Below are 14,530 nucleotides of genomic sequence, written 5' to 3' on the forward strand. Positions count from 1 at the left end.
TCAGAGTGCCGGATCTGCGATCGTCCTGAACATCTGCAACGACGTCACCTCCACATCTGCGACCTTGGTGTTCTGAGGGCGTCCTGTCGGGCTGTAACCTGCCGATCGCCCCATTGGACTGAAGCCTGTGGTGCTGCGACCCGCGTGGGCGAAGCCCGAAGGGAGCGACATGGCGGGGCGTCGTAGGAAGCGTCCAGATGTCACTAGGTCCCCGTAGCCCTGTGCGTGGGAGAAGGCGTAGCCCGAGCGGCGGGAGCTGGTGCGACGGATACGGGCACGTCGAGGAGGAGGAGGAGGGGTTGCCTTGGCTTGTCTCACCTTGAACATCACCTGGAAAATTAAGGAGGGATTCAGAAAACTGAAAGTGGACATTTAGGGAAGCATTTAGTGGTAACTCTTCAAGCAACCGCCGGTATAACTGGTATGAAAGCCCATTGATGCTCGACGCAGATGACGGACACACAGATGGATGGCCCGTTTAGAGTTACAAGTAATTCGGTCTGTTTTTTTTAAAGGAGATTAACTTTCATTCCTTGACGCAGAAAACTGAGCAATACCACCGGAAATCACAGGGGGCAGTGTTGAGTTGTAGACCTTACACAACTAGAGACAAACCAGAGAAGAAGCGGTGGAACAGGAAGAAGACGATGCAGAAACCGTCAAATAAAAAGCACCAGACGAAAAGACACAAAAGAAGCTGAGAAAAGAAAAAAAAGTGGTTTTATTTATCTACTTCTTGTGTTTTTGGGCAGCTGTAAATGACTTTACAGTGGTGCATTACAGCTCCCATCCTGTGTCAAAAATGACCATAGACTGTATATAAAAAGATGGACGTGGCCTCCTTGACGTCACCCATAAGTTTCTGAAGAGCTGAATTGAAGCTCGGTGGGCGGTTCCTACCATCGTCATCTTGGCAGGTCGTGTCGGCAGGAAAATACAGTATGGGCAAAGAGGTGGAGCTGAGAGGGGGGCCGTGAGCCTCATGGTGGATGATTGACATCTAGCGAACTCTAAGATGCCTGTAGCTAAGAGCTAACTGACTTAACCCGGAGATAACAGGAGCTAACAGGAGATAACAGGAGCTAACCAGCTAACGGAGGTAAGCGGGCTAAAGCTTAGTCATGTTGTTAACTGGCTAAAAACCGCGGTTGTTCTACGTTCTTCTGACTTGAAGCAGGATATCTGGTACCTGTCAATCAAAAGGACACGCCCCTAAATATGCCAAATTTTGAGATTAAAGTAAGTTAGAAAAAAATTAATTTCCCCCCACAGTTGTCATGACTGTAAACCTGACCTATAAACCGAAAATGGATTTTTATACCAGACTGTAAACATGTTTATTTCTGCTGTGAAGTTGGTGTTTTTAACATAGGAGTCTATGGGGATTTGCTCTGTTTTGCAGCCCCTAGTGGATGAAGAGGGAACTGCAGTTTTATGCACTTCTGCATAGGCTTCACTTTTAACCACCGAAGGCTCCGTCCATCTTTCATATACGGTCTATAGTTATGACACAAAATGAACTCTGAACTCCACACTAGTGGGTGATTGAACTAACAACTTTGGGAACGTAAAAGTCAGATGGAAGGATGATAGCTGCAACGTATGACAACGTTTGAAACAGATGTCAACATTTATGTACACAAGGGAGCAGAAATGGGCCTTTAGAGTGATGTTTTTATGGACACAGTGAATGAATTTGGTTGTATTTTTTTTACATGACAACACCTTTAAAAATAGGGATAAGTAATGATTAAATTTGCCAACTGTCATACAGCTGTAAGAAATCCAATAGCTCCAACAATATGTGTGAAATACTGGAAACATTTTGAATGTGCTCTCTGAACAACTGCTGGGGACAAGTTTAGCTAGTTAGCTGTTAAGTTAACATGATGTTAGTTAACAATGAACACCTGAAGGGGGTGGCTGCAATTAAAAACAGTTGGATTTTCAGTACTTTAGTTCAAAATGTCAATCCCTAATTAATCAGTATCAATTCAGAGGTTAATTTTATATTTTATCTAACATATTTGTTTTTTTATCCCTACATTCAGTTAAAGAGACTAATTAGGGAGTCATTTTATTGGGAGGGGGTCGGGGTAGGTGTGTGGAAGAGAACTTGAGATTGTTTTACATAACATCTTATCCCCTTTTTGTGTGTGAATGTTTTTTTTTATTCTTTATGAGTTGGATTTTATCTTTTAAGGCACTTTGTGTTGCCTGTGGCATGAAAAGTGCTGAAAAAATAAAGTTTGATTTGATTTGAAAAGTGAATTCATTTGTAGTGTTTCTACTTTGAAGCTTTGGCACAATGCAAATCAAACTATCACTTTATTCCTTTTTATTTTTTAAGCTAACAATCTGAGGCAGATTTAAAGGCATTGATTGGAAATGTTTGTATAAATCACAAAAAGCTGCATGTTACAGTTCTGCACCAATCAGCCTCCAGATGAGTTCTTAGAAAGTCAACCTACACAGGAAGGAGCGAGTTTTCAAACCAGATCATGGACCACAGCTGCAGCCGTGCTTTCGCAGGCAAGCAGAGTGGTTCCTCCTCTTCCTGTACCTTGTCATTGATGGTTGGGCACATTTGAATCAACAGGAAGCGGTAGGTAACCACCGGAAGGACGCACAGGGTGGAGGTGAGGAGGATCGTTAGCCAAACATTAGGTTGGTTTAGAGAGTTTCTGGCTGTTCCTGTATCAATAAAAACAGGGACAATTTAGCACTTGTTAGTATCTTTGATGCATCATCAGTCAACACAGTCTGTAAAAAACCTAAAAAGACTATCATCATCCAAAATCTGATTATTCATTTCACATTTTAAAGATGCAACTAAATGTATATTTTGTATTTTTGCCATAAATATACATCCCAAAAAAAAATCAATTTTTGAGATTTAAATCCACGTTCCTGGTTTGATTTAGGACATCTTATCCCTAATAGACATTAAAAAAGCAAAACAAACTATTCTGATGAAAAAAATCACACAAACGCAGTAAAAATAATTAAAGAGTGACAGCGTGAATCTTATTTAAAGCTGTGTTGCAGTTCATTTTAGCAAATTGTTTAGGTATACAGAAATGAAAAAAATAGTGACTCCCAGTGGAGTTTGATGAACTAAACCAGTCAGGGCTCGAGGGTCACTGTCCTGCAGGTTTTTGATGTATCCCTGCTTCACACACCTGGCTTCTATTAAATCCAACAGCAAATAAAGTTCTGCACAAGGAGTGATTTTTTTGTCAGGTGTATTGGAGCAGGGATACATGGAAACCCTGCAGGACTACGGCCTTTGAGAACCGGAGCTGGGCACGCCTGAAAACCACCCAGTAACCAGGACTTAACCCAGTCTCTCAGGTCTGAAGGCATGAAAGTCAAGACCCATGAATCTGCTTTAACAGAGAAACCTTTATTCTATTAAAAAATTGATGCTTTTTCTAGTTTGTCTTAATTTGAAGTGAAGGGAAAATACTTTAAACTTTGATTAGTTTGGATTAGTTTGATCAGTCTTAACTGTTCATGTTCTCTGTTATCTACTTTCCTCATGCTCAGGGTTTCTGCGGATTATTTATTTTGCATTTATATTTCGGTTTCTTTTCAGCACTGTAGCTAGGCTTACTAGGAGCCGGAGCCCTGTGGAGCCATGTATTCCTTTCTCACTTAGCTGTGATGATTTCATGTATTTTTTCAGGAATAAAATTGACACTATTAGAGATCAAATTCACAATACTCTTCCTTCTACCTATAATGTTGAGCCTGTTGTGGTCTCCGAAGCATCCTTAGAACCAGGATCTGACTTGTGTCTAAATAGTTTCTGTCCTGTCCAACCCTCTGAATTAACTAAAATAATAGCTTCATCTAAACCATCCACCTGTATCTTAGACCCTCTCCCAACGAGCCTCTTTAAGGACATTTTCCCTTTAATTGATACATCACTACTAAGTCTTATCAATATGTCTTTAGTGACAGGATATGTACCACAATCATTTAAAACTGCTGTAATCAAGCCTTTACTTAAAAAGCAATCTCTGGATCCAGAGGTGATAGCAAATTATAGACCTATATCTAACCTCCCGTTTATGTCCAAAATTCTGGAGAAAATAGTTTCAGCTCAGCTACATGCCCACCTGAGCAGAAATAATTTATGCGAGGAGTTTCAGTCAGGATTTAGAGCTCATCATAGTACTGAGACAGCACTGGTGAAAGTTACTAATGACCTTCTTATGGCCTCAGACAAAGGACTTGTGTTCGTACTTATCTTGCTTGATCTTAGTGCTGCATTTGATACAGTCGATCATAACATTCTGTTACAAAGACTAGAACAGGTGATTGGAATTACAGGTACAGCGTTAAGCTGGTTTAAATCATATTTATCTGATAGACTTCAGTTCGTTCATGTAAATGACAAGTCCTCCTCCCAAACTACAGTAAGTCATGGAGTTCCTCAAGGTTCTGTACTTGGACCAATACTCTTCACGCTATATATGCTCCCTTTAGGCAAAATTATTAGACAGCATGGAATAAACTTTCATTGTTATGCAGATGATACTCAAATATACTTATCCTTTAAACCAGATGAAACAAATCAGCCCAATAGGCTACAAAATTGTCTCATAGACATAAAGACTTGGATGTCTAGAAATTTTCTCCTCTTAAACTCAGATAAGACTGAAGTAATTCTCGTTGGATCTGAAAAACTCAGAGCTAAATTTTCCAGTTTTGTAATGAACCTGGATGGCATTACTTTAGCTTCCAGTGCTACAGTGAGAAACCTTGGAGTAATATTTGACCCTGACCTGTCCTGACCTGTCCTTTGGCCCACATATTAAGCAGGTTACTAACCCTAAAACAGCCTTCTTTCATTTACGTAATATAGCCAAAATTAGGGCATCCCTCTGTCTCAGAGGGATGCAGAAAAACTGGTTCACGCTTTTGTTACTTCGAGACTAGATTACTGTAACTCTCTATTACTGGGCTGTCCTAAATATGCCCTGAAAACCCTTCAGCTGATCCAGAATTCTGCAGCCAGAGTCCTGACCAGAACCAGCAGGAGAGATCATATTTCTCCAGTTTTAGCCTCTCTTCATTGGCTGCCTGCTTAATCTAGAATAGAATTTAAAATCCTTCTCCTTACATATAAAGCCCTCCACAACCAGGCACCACTATATATCAAAGACCTCATAGTTCCTTATATACCAAGCAGAGTACTTCATTCGCAAACTGCAGGCTTACTTGTGGTTCCTAGAGTCTCAAAGAGCCGAGCAGGAGGCAGAGCCTTTGGTTATCAGGCCCCTCTCTTATGGAATAAGCTCCTAGTTAGTGTTAGGGAAGCAGACACCCTCCCCACCTTTAAGACTAGGCTGAAGACTTATCTTTTTGATAAGTCCTATAGCTAGGGATGGTTAGCATCCCTTAGTTATGCTGCTATAGGTTTAGACTGCTGAGGGACATTTCCTGATACACTGAGCTTCTTTCTTTTTCTCTTTATCTCTCTCTTCCCCCCACCCCCCCCCCCCCCCGATGGTTGCCTGTCCTTGAGCCGGGTTCTGCCGGAGGTTTCCTTCCTGTTAAAAGGGAGTTTTTTCCTTCCCACTGTCGCCAGTGTGCTTGCTCAGGATGGGAGATTGAGTTGGACTCAACTCAATCTGTTGGTTTCCTTATATAGGCTGTTATGAATTGGCCTTCATTATGTTTTCCCCTCTGTCTGTAAAGCGCCTTGAGATGGCATTGCCGTGATTTGATGCTATATAAATCAAGTTGAATTGAAAATTTGAATTGAATATTTGTCTCAGTTCGTGTCTTATTTTAGTCATTCCTTCGTGTCATTAAGAGCTTTGTTTTCACCTGTGTCCTGTTTCCCTAGTTCATTATCTATGCATCAAGTCTAGTCTCTCCTCATCATCGTGTCTTTTAGGCAAGCATTTCAGTGTTGGGCTTCTTTAGCCACCCTCAGCTGAACCTTTCAGTTTCCTGTCAGACAGCCCTCTGTTCCCACAGCCTCATGTCTTGCATGTGTCCTGCATTTGGGTCTTTAACCTGCCTAATCTCATCATGGTCAAACACGTTAGCGAGTTCTGGGAAACTGCAGATGATATTCATGAGGCAGAAAATCGGATCATGCAAAAAAAGTTTGCTTCTAACCCAGTTTTGTAAGGCAGATATAAAGATACCAAATGCAATTCAGGAACTGGCGCTGAAGTCATAATTGGAATCACACTGCTGACGTTAGCGGTGAGGGAGCAGAAAAAGAAGACGGTGAAGTTTACAACTCACCGATGAATGGGAAGGCCGACGGTAAGATGAGGAACATGCCGTTACTGTACATGGTGAATGTAACAACGAAGTACATGGCCAGGCTGCCCAAAACAAAGAACGTGTTCACGGCCGTCCAGTAAGACATCTCCAATCCCAACTGCACACACACAGAGTCAAAAAAGAACATTTAGATCATATGCATATAGAAAGGTAAGCACATAATTTCAAATATAAAGCGTTTCCTTGTACCTGGATGCTCACTGCAAACAGCAGACATGTCTGAGTGAGGAGGGCGAAGGACTGGTAGTCTGCAACGTCTTTCCCGTCGTCCCTCACCGTGTCTTGCAAAGCTGCGTAGGGGATGAAGAAGAGCACCAGGGAGCTGTAGCAGCTGTGAAGGGCACACTTAAAGAAGGAATTTTTGCTGAAGTATTGGTTCAGTTGGCCAGGAACGTAGAGCTGAGGGTGCTGGAAACTCCACACGTCATTCACATCCTGTCCAGCAGGTGGAGACAAAGACGAGAGGTCTGAGCGTGAAGAAACATTTCTGCTTTGTTGTTTCCTGCTCCACGGAGACACCGGCACATTACCTGATCAAAAAGACTCATTCCCAGCACAGGCAGAGCCGTGTAGACCAGATTATAGAGGGTGATGAACCACTCATCATACACAGTCTGGAATGCAAACAGAGGAAGAGCTTTATTAGAGATACGGCACGATAAAACCAGTCAGATTCACACAGCTTATCTAGTTTAACATTTATAAAAAATGCAATCATATCCTAAACTTAATAATCTGTTTAATTAAGCATTCAGGTGCATGTTGACACAATGCCAAGGAGGAAAGGCCTCAGAAACAATCTTACATAAAGTCAATGTTGCTGACGATCCATGTGAGAAGGGTTAAAAGACCATTTCTAAACAATTCAGACTGCAGGAAAAATAAAAGAATCATCACAAATGGATAAGTTTTCCCAGTAGATTCACCCCCAAGTCAGACCGTGCAACGCTCAGAGAAACTCCAAAAAACAAATAATACAAAAAAAAGAGAGCTACATCTCAGACTCTCTAAATCTCAGGCATGACAGGACAACAGCTCAAGTTAGCGAAGCTGAATCAGAATCAAAACGCTGCTGGAACATCGAGCTTTGGATGGGTGAAGGAGCAAAGTGAAGGACGGAGCAGGAGGATGAAGTTACGGCGAGTTTAGGACAGAAAAGCCAGATGAAGCAGGGAATCCAACGGCCGGAACTCCAAACAAACAAGAAAACAGGAAGAGCTGGAAAACGATCCAGTCAACTGGCTGAAAGGAAGGAAACAACAATGATGAAACCAGAGGAATTCATGACGAGCGAGAGAAAACAGAAGAGACAGCAAACAACCTGGAGTTGTTGCTGGTTCCTCATGTCTGTTGATGCACATGAGACCAAAAACCTGATGAAGAACAAGGCCAGGAAGCAAAACTAAGCAGTCCTCAGCTGGACCAGCTTCACTAAATTACACAGGAAGAGAAGGTAACTAAGGTGCAAGAAGTGAACTGATGAGAGGTAGCTACTGTGTGTTTCTCCCTCCTTTTGGTGTTTACAGGAGGCCTAGGCTGTGGTTAAAGAGCACAGCTGAGAGGAATCAGGTTTATTGCGCCTCATCTGCTTCTAAACGCCAGTCTGATCGTCATCAAATCAAATCAAAGATACTTTATTCATCCCCGAGGGATATTCAAAGTTCAAGCCAGCTCGTCCAAGGTTTGACAGCCAGACATGTAACATTAAGGACAAAAGAATAATACATGCATACATACATTCGATGCTGGATTGTTCCAACCATGGTGTTTCCTTCCCCTCCAGCCTAAACAGCCTGATATGAAACCTGTCTGCCCGCTCGTCGCCCCACCTGGAATCCTGAGCCATCAATGTCTGCTACTCTGGTCTAACATCCTAAATAAACCTGTTTAACCTTCCTTACTGGAAACCTCTCGGGTCCAACTCTCCTTGTGATAAACTACGCAAAGAAGCTAAGAAACAACAACAAAAACAACTAATAAACAAGAGAAGACCAGAGCAGAGATGCTTGGTTGTAATTCACAGCATGTCTAAACAAACATGGTGGTGGAGGGCTGATGATTCGGGCTTGTTCTGCAGCAGGACCTGGACACCCTGCAGCCATGGAGTCCCCTTTGTCCTCTGAACACCAAAAACTCTGGAGACAAGCGTAAACCTTTAAAACCAAATCAGTTCAAATCGAATCAAACTTTATCTGTATAGCATTTTTCATGCTTAAAAACAATACAAAGTGCTTCGCATAAAACAATTTATATCAAAATAGATAAAACACACACACACACACACACACACATCCATAGTCCCCTTACACCCACCCTCACCCGTGCCCTGTTAGCCCCTTTTGTCTAAAACTGGATCACACACCAGGACATCGACAGCAGCAAATTTCCAACAGACTGGCTGAAAATGAAATGATTAAAGTATTAAAATGGACTCAGAGTCTGGATTCCTCAAACTGACTGAAATGCTGCGCAGAAAGAGTTCCTGCAAACCTCAGTGATCTGAATGAAGACACACAGTGATGTAACAGACTGATGACTTTATACAATTACTCCATGTGACTCTACAAGCTGCTGAATTACTGAGAAGACGTTCTGCACAAACAGATTCTGCTTCTACATTTAGCTTTATTGTCTCAAGGAGGTTTTTGGGGGTTTATTTGTTTTTTAACGTGATTTAACATGTGACTTTAAAAAAAAAAAATTTTTTTTAATCTGTACTTTTTTTTGGTTTCCTCTGAATTGTGCCTCTTTGTTTCCTCCTCCAGCTCACGACTACGAGGCGTCTTATCGGTCAGAGAGAGGAAAAAAAAGACTTTGATGCCATATTTACATAGCATTGGCAGCCTTGGCTTAAATTAGCTTAAATGCTTAAAATACTGCTTTTGCCTGAGTGAAGTTGCGAAATATTTAGTTTTTATTTTGGCATTAATGGTCAGGAGGGTTGGGTTGTGTGTGTGTGTGTGGGTAATGTGTGTGTGTGTGTGTTTTTTTTTTAATGTGAAACTGTTTTTAATTTCTTTAATGTTAAACACTTTGATATGCTTTGTATGAAAAGTGCTATACAAATAAAGTTTGATTTGATTAATTTTATGAATAAAAATGTTTTGAACAGCAACCTACTTTCAACAATTGTAAACAAAACAAACAAATCCTAAAACATGTTTTCAAGCAGAGCTTCTTTAATAAATTTTCTTTACTGATTTTATTTCTCTAGTTTATCATAATCATATCGTGTACATACAACATGTAAACACTTTCTTGGGGGTAAACCAGCAAGTTCCTGAATGCAAAAATGCTCTGTTTGGGTAGACTGGGCCACCAAGAAAAATCCAAATCCAGAACAAATTTGTAGGGTCACCTTTAAAACTTCTATTTTGTAAATATAAGATAAACTATAAAAGCACTAGGAGAGCACAAATGTTTAAGAATCCTTTAAAAACCTCCTAAATCCAAATGGTGATCCGGATCACCACCAAAATTAAATAAGTTCTTCCTTTTCACATTTCCAACAACTCCTGAAAGTTTGATGAAAATCCGTTCATAACGTTTTGAGTTATCTTGAACACAAACAGACAAACAAAGAGATAAACTCCGGTAAAAACATGGTGGAGGAAAGAAATCCTCCAGTTGCACCGAGTTTTGTGTTTGTGACTCTCCTTCGCTCTCATCATCTTACCTGCGCAGAGAAGCCGCAGAAGAAGGCGTACCAGAAGTGAACGAAGGTGAAGGTGAAGTTTTTGTAGAAGAAGTAGCGCAGGAACTTGCACATGCGCAGGTAGGACCAGCGGCCGTGCACCAGCAGGAGGCGCTGCAGGAAGCGAAACTGGGCGAAGGAGTAGTCACTGGACAGCACAGCCTGCATGCCCTCCTGGCCTGAGATGCCCACGCCTATATGAGCCGCTGGGATGACAAAGAGAAGAGATGAAAGAGTCTGAGGGGAGGGAAACTTATTCATCTACTCTCACAAACCGCTTTATTCGCTTTTCAGACAATTAAATAACAGCAACTCGGTGAATTTAAGCATGTCGACACAAACGTGTACAAGTGTTTTTGAAGGTGATAAAAAAGGCAAGAGAAAGTCAAACCAACCCTGGCAGAGGCCAAAGAAATCAGAAATGCATCTCTGAACACACAACATGTCCAACTTTGAAGCAGATGGGCAGCAGCAGTAGAAGTATGTTGCTAACCATTAGGGGTGGGAAAATTGAATCGAAAAATCAAAAATCAGGAATTTTATTTATTTTTCAAATAAATAAAAATAATCCATGACAAAATATGTGTAATTTTTGTTGTTTTTCTTGATTTTTTAACTTGTCTTCTTGGGTATTATAGCAGCAGGATGATGATCTGGCTACTGTGTTGTTTTTCCCAATTGAAATCAAGGAAAATGACAAGCAAAAAAAAAAGTTTCATACATTTTCTGTTTATTATCTACAAAAATTAGCAATATAGAAGAATTGTGATAATCGGCACCCAAAAAATCAAATCGAATCGGGACAAAAGCATATCGTCACAGCCCTACTAACCATCCCTTCTACTGGTTTCTACATCATGCAGGATGATGCACCATGTCAGAAAGTTACAACTGCATTCTTCAACATGACGCCGAGTTCACTGTAGTCCAACAGAGTAGCTTTGGCAGGAGTGTCCAAAGTCGCTCCTTCAGGGCCGCTGTCCTGCAGGTTTTCCATGTATTTCTGCTCCAACACACCAGGTTTCCATAAAATGGATCCAACAGCCAATAAAGTTCTGCACAATGAGTGATTAGTCAGGTGTGTTGGAGCAGGGAGACATGGAAAACCTGCAGGATTGTGGCCCTCAAGGACTGGAGCTGGGCATCCCTGAACTTTAGGTGCAACAGGAGATTCTGTAATCTGCAGTCAACTCTGCAGGAAATGCTTGATGCTTCAGGTCAATATGGAGTTGAATCCCTACACAATTTAAATTTAACACTGCACATTAAAAAAAAAAAAAAAAAAAAAATCTGGTCACATAAAAATCTAAAAAAAAAAAGTTAAAAAAAAATTAAAATACACAAGAAAAAGTTCAGGTATGACCAAATGCCAGCGCAAAGAAGTGGGTTTTAAGGACAGACTTCAAATCAGAGACAGATTGAGCAGCTCTGATGTGAAGGGGAAGGTTATTCCATATCTTAGGAGCACCAACAGAAAAGGCTCTATCACCCCTGGATTTTAATCTGGCCAATGAGACCTTCAGCAATAGTTGAGAAGAGGACCTAAGAGTCCTAAATAAGGTATTTGAAGATGACTGTGGGTTTATCAGGAACATGAAGTCATAGTTTTGTTCAACTGGAGGTCTGAAAAAAAGATTTAAAATCTTGCAGAAACATTTGAGAACACAGTTTACATGAAATTTATCTTGATACCTCCAGAGGGTGCTGTTTATATTTAGATTGAACTAGAACTTACAGATGTTGCATAGTTTCTTTTTTTTAACCAAATAAAAGCTAAAAGTCTGAGTTAAAGTATCCCTGCTCGTACCTTTAATCATGCTGACATCATTGGCTCCGTCTCCTATGGCCAGCGTGACCACCTGCTTGTATTTCTTGACCAGCTCGACCACCTGAGCCTTCTGCAGAGGCGTCACCCTGCAGCAGATCACCGCTTTACACATACACGCTGTCCTCAGGAACTCCAGCTCCATGCTGCGCTCCAGGGCGAAAGCCTGGTGGACGGCAGGGGAAGCAAACTTTTAAAAACAAATGCTTGACACTCCTCCCTTCCCCACACACACACACACACACACAGACAACACAGGCACCCCAACCTGCACAAACATAAACTCCAACCTCTTGTTTCTGCTTCTTTAACTAAACATCAATATTAATATCTAAGTGGAAATTAATATTCAGCTTGATGTTCAGGTGAGGAAATGATATGCAAACTATCCATTCACACCAGGAGCCCCCCCAGCCGTCACCATGGGAACCACCCAGATCGGGGCAAGTCAGGATTCATACAAGCCCCTGCCCCCCACCTTGGTGTTGGTCCTGCCTGCATACCTGGAGATAAAACACTGGAAACACTGGAGTGTTTTTCTTTTAACCCTGTTCTGTCAAGCATCTTGCAGAATGATGGTTGGTGCCCCAAAACAGATTTGCACCTTGTATATATGGCTGCCCTTAACACCTTAGATCCCTTTTATTATGGTGTCTGGAGTTTTATTTATTTATTATCCCTGATATTCTAATGCCAACCTAACGGGGAGAAAAAGTGAAACAGAAGGGTAAAAAGGAGACAAAATAACAGAAGGGAAATGTGGAAAGGAAAACTGTCTGGGCTGCCAAAATCACAACAGTACTTATAAAAACCCAGATAAACTATTCCCGTACTACAAAAAGAAATACATCTAAAAAAAAAAACAAAAAAACAGACAAATCCAGAAAAAATAAGAAGCCCAATCCGACCTCCAGCTGCTACGTCTAGACAAGAAGCAAACAGAAAACGTCTGGATTTAAACAGCTAAAAAGTAAAAACCAAGATTCAATAAAAACAAGAACAAATAAGAGCAAAAATTACAAAACTATAAAGAAAGAAGTGAATAAAATTGAAGTATTTGGGTAAAAAAAAAATTAAAACGTGACTTTCAAGACAAAAAAAGCCACATAAATATACACAAGTCAGAATAAATAAATAAGCATATCTCTGAATCATTATCTAAAAAAATAAGTGTATAAAATAGTGATAAAATAAAAATGAACTAAACTCTACTAAATCAACAACTAAATATTGTGTTATAATTTGAGACGTACCAGACTGTGTCCGTTGATAACGAGGCCGTACTCTCCACTAACTACCTCGTCCATCACCACTTTCACTCCGTTACCCAAAATCCTAACCGGCAAAAACTCCGAATTCTCTGCTGCATCTGGTTTCATGGCGGTGCGAGCATTTCTGCTCACACGGAGGTGGAAATGTTGATGAATTAATACACGTATGCAGCTCTGAAGCAGAAAAACACATGGCCTTTAAAACTCCCTCTAACCTCAGCTCTTGTCTGACATCCTCGAGCGAGTTTCCCGAGACGATAAAGATCTCGTTCATCTCTTCTCGAAGCAGGTTGCAGGAGTAACCGATGTTTTCTGCAGTTTCTGTAAAACAAAATCAGCGTCACTCAACAGACGGAGAGGATCAGAACAGCGCGGGTGCTTTGCTTTGGCATGTGATGCTAAAACAGAGCTAACATTTTCCACAAGATGCTGAAATGTCTCAGTTGTTTAAAAACTGCCAGAAACTCCACCAGAAGCGAGAACTTTTGTCGTTTTCTCATTAAGGACGTCATTCTGTTGTCATGGTCATGGTTAAAGAGAGTTCAGGCGGGCAGAACTTTCTTCTTGTGGGGCTCTGAAAAAGATCGTGTGATTGGCTGGACATTTGAGGTGGGTGTGGTTTACATGGAAAGCAGGAAGTGGATCGCTTCCACAGTTTTGTAGGTGCTGGATAAACTGATTGTTTTAATAAAACAGCTGATCAAGGTGGTGAGAAAGTACGAACATTAATACAATCCAGGATTTACAGTCGTCCTCAAATGTATCCATATCCTTCATTTAAAAAGGAAAAATCAGCTGCCTGGGAAATAAGCTGACATTAACAAAAGTAATACTAAATAAAAATGTCATAAAATCATTACATTATTTTCTAATTCTGGCTCAAAAGAGACATTTTTTTGAAAAAAAGCAAACAATTAGGATAAAATATGTTCGATCACTCCTAAACTAGTATTTTGTTCAACAATCCTTTGATGTCTCCGCTCCAGTCAGGTGTTTTCTGCACCTCCCAGTTAAGCTTCTCCACGAGAAGCAAGAACTGAGTTCTCGAGGCTGCAAGAACAAGAAAAAACTTCTTTTTCGTCAGGTCCATACATCCTCCAGCAATGAACCCGGTTGTTTCCTCCACCAGGTCATGTTTTTCCCGGCGTCTTTGTGTTCAAGATAACTTAAAAGGTTACGGACGGATTTTTATAAAAATTTCAAGACTTGTTGGAAATGTGAAAATGAAGAACTGATTAAATTCTGGTGCTGATCCTGATCCCCGGTTGGATCCAGGAATTTTTAAAAAGGATCCTTTAACATTGTGCTTGGCGGAGGTTTCTGCTGTCCGAGTGCTTTTCTATTTTCATATCTAACGAGCAGCTTCGTCCGCGGCAGGGCGGGTTGTGCACGTGGCTGGGTCTGAGTGTTTTAATGCCACATGTAAAA

At 41.0% G+C, this 14,530-nt stretch overlaps 1 protein-coding gene across 1 annotated transcript in view; it reads right to left on the reverse strand.

Annotated features, from left to right (window-relative positions):
• The window catches only part of LOC306764158 (phospholipid-transporting ATPase ID-like), a gene marked incomplete at its 3' end in the record, with an annotated part of 41,129 nt that continues 26,599 nt past the window's right edge, over nt 1-14,530 (reverse strand). Inside the window, exons 19-27 of the mRNA XM_079251199.1 lie at nt 13,318-13,423; nt 13,085-13,226; nt 11,814-11,997; nt 9,989-10,212; nt 6,843-6,926; nt 6,502-6,747; nt 6,271-6,409; nt 2,564-2,694; nt 1-330 (exon numbers count right to left, since the gene is read on the reverse strand). Coding sequence (XP_079107325.1) covers nt 1-330; nt 2,564-2,694; nt 6,271-6,409; nt 6,502-6,747; nt 6,843-6,926; nt 9,989-10,212; nt 11,814-11,997; nt 13,085-13,226; nt 13,318-13,423 — 1,586 coding nt within the window. The remainder of the gene's footprint in view (nt 331-2,563; nt 2,695-6,270; nt 6,410-6,501; nt 6,748-6,842; nt 6,927-9,988; nt 10,213-11,813; nt 11,998-13,084; nt 13,227-13,317; nt 13,424-14,530) is intronic.

Source organism: Telmatherina bonti (assembly GCF_933228915.1).
Source record: "Telmatherina bonti genome assembly, chromosome: 13".
Classification (NCBI taxonomy): domain Eukaryota; kingdom Metazoa; phylum Chordata; class Actinopteri; order Atheriniformes; family Telmatherinidae; genus Telmatherina; species Telmatherina bonti.